Source organism: Cebus imitator, unplaced genomic scaffold, assembly GCF_001604975.1.
Source record: "Cebus imitator isolate Cc_AM_T3 unplaced genomic scaffold, Cebus_imitator-1.0 Scaffold234, whole genome shotgun sequence".
Taxonomy (NCBI): domain Eukaryota; kingdom Metazoa; phylum Chordata; class Mammalia; order Primates; family Cebidae; genus Cebus; species Cebus imitator.
The window spans coordinates 3,245,742-3,253,677 of record NW_016107549.1 but is presented as its reverse complement, the minus strand read 5'-3'; the positions used below and the strand labels follow the sequence as shown (position 1 = coordinate 3,253,677).

Genomic DNA, 7,936 nt, shown 5'->3' with positions numbered 1-7,936 from the left:
AAAAAAAAAAAAAAAAAAAGAACTTGCCTATCCTTGTAAACTTTCCTAGATGATTGCGAATTATTTCAATTTATCCTTGACACTGTCAAGTAGGTTCAAGCATTTTGATGGCCCCTTTACAGATTGGGAAAGCTCATTTATGTGTCCAAGGCCACATTCTGAAACTGAGTCTTCACTGACACAATTTTTTTTTTTGTCTTTCTCTATTTTTTAAATCGTTTCCATCTTTCAAGAGATGCCCGTTTGAAGGGGAAATTTTCACAGAGTATGAAAATTTGTCCTAAGAACAGAGTTTCCCAACACAGCTAAGTAGCAGTAGCATCCACCACATACCTCGCAAAAATAATAGGAACAACAACAATAATACTAAAGTTGAAATAGGCCATAAATTTGAGGCCAGCCAGCCTGAGCAACTGAGCAACATGGGTGGGAAGGGGAGCCCAGTTAAAGATTAAAAAAAAAATTATAATAAGAATAATAATAAAAGTCAGGCAGCCGATGGGGGACGTCGAACCAGAGACATCTGCCAGGTCATGGATCTGGAAAGCCCTGTCGGTTCGCACGCGTGCATGCCTGTCCTATGGAAATCCCACTGTGAAAGCCTTGGGAGGCCAAGGCAGAAGGATCATGAGGTCAAGAGGTGAAGACCATCGTGGCCCAAGTGGTGAAACCCCGTCTCTATTAAATATAGGAAAATTAGCCAGGCATGGTGACTGACACAAATTCTTATCATTTTTTTCTTCTGGGTTGGGCACAGTGGCTCATGCCTATACTGCCAGCAATTTGGGAGGCTGAGGCAAGAGGAAGAGGATTGCAAGAGGCTAGTTCAGGACCAGCCTGGGCAACATAGTGAGACCCCATCTATAAAACTTTTTTTTAATTAGCTAGTTATGGTGGTGCAATCCTGTGGTCCCAGCTATTCGGGAGGCTGAGGTAGTAGGATCTCTTGAGCCCAGGGTTGACACTGCAGAAAGCTATGATCACACCACTGCATTCCAGCCTAGGTGGAAATAATGATAAACAAATAATAATAAAACATAATGATATGGCCGGGCACGGTGACTCACGCCTGTAATCCCAGCACTTTAGGAGGCTGAGGTGGGCGGATCACGAGGTCAGGAGTTGGAGACCATCCTGGCCAACATGGTGAAACCCCATCTCTACCAAAAATACAAAAATTAGCTGGGTATGGTGGCATGTACCTGCAGTCCCAGCTACTCAGGAGGCTGAGGCAGGAGAATCACTTGAACCCGGGATGCAGAAGTTGCAGTGAGTCAAGATCGCGCCACTGCACTCCTGCCTGGTGACAAAGAGAGACTCCGTCTCAAAAAAAAAAAAAAAAAAAAAAAAAAAAAAAAAAACAATATAAAAAAAAAAAAAAAAAAAAAGATAATAAAAATAATTTAAACAATTATTCTCCGCAATTAATTATTTTTTTTCCTCCTGAGAGTTCAATTTGACCCTTTTCTACCTCCTCTCTTAGGTTTCCCTAAAATCATGCTGAGAGGTTACCACTCCCTGCCAAAGTCAGTTTACAAAACCTGGGAGAAATCCACCTCATTCCTGGGGGAACCTGCCAAGACTGCCCGGCCCTGTGTGGGGTTCAGGCAAGTTTCTCAAACGTGCCTTTTTGGCAAGAGGCCTCCGGCAACCCCATAATCCCCAAGGAGACTCAATTCTAAAAGTTGGTCTCCACCAGCTCTCTGTGGCCTAGGGGGTCAAGTTCAACTGTGAAAGCCCTGTTTTGTTTTGATTTTGCTTTGAGGGAGAGGAAGCCACTCTTCTGTTTGTTCAACTCCTTATCCTAAAAGGAGAAATCAATATTCATGTCCAGATTCCAGGTATCTGTACAATCGATTTTTCAGATGTTTATCCTCATAATTCATCCAAAGGCGGGATCCCACAAAACAAAAACAAAATACATGTATTTGCTGTACTTTTGTGAAGTTTTTTTTTTTTTTTTAAGACAGGGTTTCCCCATGCTGGCCAGGCTGGTCTTGAACTCCTGACCTCAGGTGATCCGCCCGCATTGGCCTCACAAAGTGCTGGGATTACAGGCGGGAGCCACCGCACCCGGCCTGTGAAGATTTTATTTAAATTCCTTATTGATGACTGGTTATAAGGCAATTTGGAATAATCATGTAAAAACAATATACAATATACAATTCCTAGAAAGGAAAAGGCAAATGTAGAGAGTGGCGCAAGTTTCCACCATTTCCGGTGTTTTCCTTTTGAGGCAGAGAGCATTAGGCTATTAGAGGATTTCGAAAGGCTGTTGTTACCCTTCTGTGGACAACAAAAAGAAGCGTTAACAGTTAAAAATCGGGAAATGTCAGGGGGATCTTTCAGAAGATGCATTTCCAATTTTGGGGGGACTCAGCTCTTCACCAGAGACCCAAACATACCAACTCAAGCCGCCTGCCCTGGAGACACTTTCAATGGACTGGAGCGATCATCAGAGCTTCAGGGGTTAAAAACGCGATGTCACATCGGCCGTTCGAGACTCCTCCTCTCGCTGTGAGGTGAAGACAGTTGAAAATCACCCCACTGCAAACTCCTCCCCCTGCTAGGAACCTCACTTTGAAATGCTGTAAATGACACCAGCCCTGGGTGCATTCGGGGGCAGTCGGGGTTTCCAGCCAGGACACAGCAGGCCGTGATCCGGGTCGGGACACTGCCTGGGACAGGTTTCGATCATGGGGCCCTGGGGCTGGGAACTGCGCTGGACCGTCGCCCTGCTCCTCGCCGCGGCGGGGGCTGCAGGTAAGGCTTGCTCTAGGCGCCCACTCAGGGCGAGAGGGAGTCCCCGGGATTGGGGGGCCCTTGGGAATTTATTTATTTTGTAAAAATAATCACTCCATCCCTGGGAGACTTGTGGGATAATGGCACGAGGTCCTTCCCAAACGGCTGGAGGGAGTCTGAGGGACTTCGGGGAAACGGGGCACGGCTCCCCCAAGTCTCCACCGGGTAAGGGGCCACTCTCTTTTTTTTCGAGACGGAGCCTAGCTCTGTCGCCCAGGCTGGAGTGCAGTGGCTCACTGCAACCTCTGCCTCGCGGGTTCAAGCGATTCTCCTGCCTCAGTCTCCCAAGTAGCTGGAACTCCAGGCGCAAGCCGCCAAGCCCGGCTAATTTTTGTACTTTTAGTAGAGACGCCGGTTTCACCGTGTCAGTCAGGCTCGCCCCGAACTCCTGACCTCAGGTGATCCACCCGCTTCGGTTCCCAAAGTGCTGGGATTACAGGCCCGAGCCACCGCGCCCGGCAGGGACCCCCTTTTCTAACTCAGAGCGGCGTATGGGGACCTCCAGTCCTAAAAGGAGCAACCACCCACTCCTTAAGTCCTTCTGGGGGCGAGGGCGACTGGAGGCCCGGATGCCCTGCCTGGAGGCCCCCGCGGACAGGGGCGCAGTGGTCTCGATCGGCTTTGGGGGCACCCTCGGATTCCGCCGCGTGCTATGGGCTGGGGGCCCACCTGCCCCTGCCTCCACCCCTTTGCCCGCCTCCCGGATCCCATTGGTCTCAGTCCGATCAGGCGAGCCTCGAGCCACTCCCCTCGTCCAATGGGAAGCGGCGGAGGTGGAGGCGGGCGTCCGGTGGGCGGGGCTTGCGTACGAGCTGGGCGGGGCTAGCGCGTAAGTCTGAGCCGCGCCTTGTCCGGGGTGAGGCGGATGCAGGGAGGCCCCATGTCCCTGTGCGATTCCTGTCAGAAAGGCGGCGACAACTCCCGGGACCCCAGAGCCGCCTCCGCGACATACAGGAGGCGCCCTCGGTTCGATCGGGTCCTCCCGGTGAAGGCCTTGGATTCCCCCGTGCTCTGTGGCGTGACCTCCATCCCCACCTTGTCCTGGGGGCCGTCCTCGCCCCTCCAGCTCCGGTCAAGTTCATAGAGGGAACCCTGGCCACCCTCAAGATCTCGGTTTCTTCCGAGGCTGAAACGTTGCCTCAGAATCTCCCCGCCCCTCCTTGGTCTGCAGCCGAGATCTTCGGCCACGGTGGGGCAATGACCCTCTGGGACCTACCCCTTGGGGTGGCCTCGCCTCTTCAGAGGCTGTGAATGGCTTCGGTTCTGCTGTCCAAGTGGCGATTTTTCCTTTTGGTGGAAATTGATTCGATTTTAGATTTCGACAGAGACTGGTTGGTACATGATCCTGAGTTAGAGCTTTTTAGGTAGCTTTAAATTAGTTGCAGAGAGATAGCCTCGCCCTAGACTATAGCTACATGGCCCTTTCCCTCCTGAAAACCAGCCCAGCCTGGGAAAGGACTGGGATTGCCTGATGAACACAAGGATGGCAGGAAACTTTTTTTTCATTGGCAAGGGGTTGGCCTTGATTGGAGGGAGAGCTTTGAACTGTTGAAATTCACATGGTAACTAACACACCGGTTTCCTCTGGGAGGCTAGAGAGGGAGGGAGGATGCAGTGAAATACGGATGATTGTTCTTATATTTATTTATTTATTTAACGTTTTATAGAGATGAGGTCTCACTTTGTTGCTCAGGTTGCTCTTGAACTCCTGGCCTCAAGCAATTCTCCTACTGCGGACTCCCAAAGTCTGCCACCCAATTTTATAAAAGAAAGTGAGGCACTGGAATAACTTGTATTTCACTCACCAATCAACCTCGTCCTTAAGAGAAAATGTTACTAAGGAAGTCTTAAGCAAGACCTTGTTTGTACATCACTTTAGTTTTCTCTCTCACGGGATGACTGAGAATGTGACGTTTCTTCTGTTGTCAAGGAGGCTGCACCCCTGATGTTTTCCTCCAGACTTCTGAGAACTAGGTGATGTGTGTTTCTAGCGCTCCTAGCCGTGCCACCACAGGCTCTAGCTGGCTTCAAGGCATATCCAGCGGGGAGTTTCTTGTCCGTTTTCTTTAGGAAGGGACGTTGTTGTTGAAATCTGAACCACAGGCGTTCATTTAGATCAAAATCAGGCAACAGTGGTGAGCTCATCGTCAAACATGTGAATGGCTCACCCAAACTTGAATAAGGGAGTTGTGTCTGCTTTAGCGAGTCCCAGGACAATTCCCGTGTCATTTCCCGAAGTGCCTATCTTCAGGGAACCCTGGGAAAAAATAGGGTGAGCTTTGTTGAGACTGAAAACCTGGAAGGGTATTCTGGTCCTTTTTTTTTTTTTCCTTTCTTCCCCTGTGGTATTTCAGGAGGGAATTCTCTTCCTTATTCCTGCTCTTATCGTAGACTTCCTTCCAGATAATATCCAATTCGAGATGGGTCTGTTGCTGCTTGCTTCTATTGGTGCTTTGATGGGCTTTTTTTTTTTTTTTTTTTTTTTTGGATGGGCTTTTTGATGTCCCTATTGCCTTCCACACTCTGTACCAACTGTCAAGCAAATAGCTTGTTGCTAAGGGACTGCAGATGTAACTAATCAGCAGCAAACAGTGACAGAGTCAGGCATTCTCTCTTAAAAGCAGCAGGAAACAAAATCTATCGCTGAGATCACCCTTGGGAAAATACCCACCTTGTTTGGAAAAAGCACTGATCAATTGATTTTTTTTTTTGAGTTGGAGTCTCGTTCTGTCGCCTAGGCTGGAGTGCAATGGCGTGATCTCGGCTCTCTGCAACCTCCACCTCCCAGGTTCAAGCAATTCTCCTGCCTTAGCCTTCCCAAGTAGCTGGGACTACAGGTGCATGCCACCACACCCCACTAATTTTTGTGTTTTTAGTAGAGACACAGTTTCACCATTTTGGCCAGGGTGGTCTCAAACTCCTGACCTCATGAGCTGCCCACCTCGGTCTCCCAAAGTGCTTGGATTGCAAGCTTGAGCCACCATGCCCGGCTGATGAATTGATTTCTCATTCATTTTCAGCTGGCTCTGTTCCCTCCAGCCAGGGGATTTTTTGTTTGTTTCCCCTTAAAGGAAATGACTCTAGCTACAATTCTGATTTCCTCATACAACTGTCTTCAGTAGCATAGGGCAAGAAAACATCAAAAGTGTTCACCACCTAATTTGTGTGCTGGGGGAAAAAGCAGAAATGTGTATTCTCTACTTCTGTTTCGATAACCTTGTTCCTGACTTGTCATTCGTGACTTGGGAGATTGGAGGGCCAGAGGGCTAGAATTTATAGAGGTTGGTTTCTGTTTTTGTTTTTTTGAGAGGGAGTCTCATCGGTCCTCCAGGCTGGAGGGCAGTGGTGTGATCTCGGCTCACTGCAACCTCTGCCTCCCAGCTTTAAGCGATTCTCCTGCCTTAGCTCAGGAAGGGCAGCAATTGTGAGGACACCTCCCCAGTGTCACTCAGAATAGAACTGTCACTCAGTTCTATTCTGTTCCTAAACCCTGTGCCTGCTAGCCAGGCCAAGGGAGCTCATTTTGCAAGCAACTGCTGTCTGGCTGCACCTGCTGCTAAATCCCCTACCTTTTTTTTTCTGGAGGTAGGGTCTTGCCCTGTCACCCAGGCTGGAGTGAACCGTGCAGCCATATCTCACTGCAGCCTCCAGCTTCTGCACTCAACCGATCCTCCTCTCTCAGCCTTCCGAGTAGCTGGGACTACAGGCACATGCCACTACTGCCAGCTAAGTTTAATTTTTTTTTCGTTTATTTTTTTTTTGAGACAGGGTCTCCAGTGCAGGCTGGAGTGCAGTGGCACGGTCAGTTTACTGCAGCCTCGCCCTTCCAGGCTCAAGCTATCCTCCCCACTCAGCCTCCCAAGTAGCTGGGATTATAGGTGTGTGCCACCATGCCTGGCTAAGTTTTGTATTTTTTGTAGAGATGGGAGACTCGCTATGTTGCCCAGGCTGGTCTTGAACTCCTGGGCTCAATCAATCCTCCCTCCTCAGCCTCCCAACGTGCTGGGGAAATCCACTTTTGAAACATTGTCTGCAGAGTTGGCCAGGTGTTAGATCACAGAAATAGGTCATCGTGGGGTCCTCCCACCGGTGCTGTCTTGAGCCACCTATGGACAGCAAATATTTGCAGAATAATAATCAGGAGAGCTTGAGGTCCAGGGAAATGTTTTGTTTTTCTTCAGGGAAAGGTTTTTGTTGTTCTTTTTTTTTTTTTTTTTTTTTTTTTTTTTTTTTTTTTTTTTTTTTTTGAGATGGAGTTTTGCTCTTGTCACCCAGGCTGGAGTGCAATGGCGTTGATTACGGCTCTCTGCAATCTCAGCTGCCTGACTTCAAGCGATTCTCCTGCCTCAGCCTCCCAAGTAGCTGGGATTACAGGCATGCACCACCACACCTGGTTAATTTTTTGTATATATATATTTTTAGTAGAGACGGGCACCTTGTTGGTCAGGCTGGTCTCGAACTCCTGACCTCAGGTGATCCACCTGCCTTGGCCTCTCAAAGTGCTGGGATTACAGGCATGAGCCACTGCACCCAGCCTTTTATTGTTCTTTATCCCTCCTTAGAGGACCTTCAGGTGTTATTCACTTTCCCAGTGACACATTTAGTTTGTAAACTGGGCCCTTATGCAGAGGTAGGGAGGTGACAGCATTGGATTAGTGGTCACCAAAGCTGCCGTCACCTAGTGGGGTGATCAGAGACTCCTCCCTTAAGATCTTTATTGCCAATGCTTCTGGCCCCAACTTTCCATTTATCGCAAGCCTCCTGGAATCTCAATTGCTTTTCGCCCACCCGGTTTGTCAGCACAAGAAATGAGTCATTTCCTCCTTTAGGCACTTTTGAAATTGAGCTGTGAGTCACTGGGGTGTGAACGATATTGCCAAAGCACCTTCAATGGAGACATCCTAGACAGATATGTAGCTAGGCCAGAGAATTAGCAGAGTTCCTGACCACAGCAGATTCCAAAGCTCAACTCATTTGCTTCTCTCTTCTTCCCTGTTTTCCTCCTTTCCTTTCCTTTCCTTTTTCCTTTCCTTTCCTTTTCTTTCTTTCCTTTGAGACAGAGTTTCACTCTTGTTGCTCAGGCTGGAGTGCAATGTCACGATCTTGGCTCATCGAAACCTCCGCCTCCCGGGTT

The 7,936-nt window shown here is 48.7% G+C and overlaps 1 protein-coding gene across 1 annotated transcript in view; it reads left to right on the top strand.

The window, feature by feature from the left end:
• Positions 1-2,522: 2,522 nt before the first annotated feature.
• Positions 2,523-7,936, top strand: part of LDLR (low density lipoprotein receptor) — a 46,299-nt gene continuing 40,885 nt past the window's right edge. Inside the window, exon 1 of the mRNA XM_037727520.1 lies at positions 2,523-2,792. Within this exon, the coding sequence (XP_037583448.1) occupies positions 2,697-2,792 (96 nt within the window). The 5' untranslated portion in view covers positions 2,523-2,696. The remainder of the gene's footprint in view (positions 2,793-7,936) is intronic.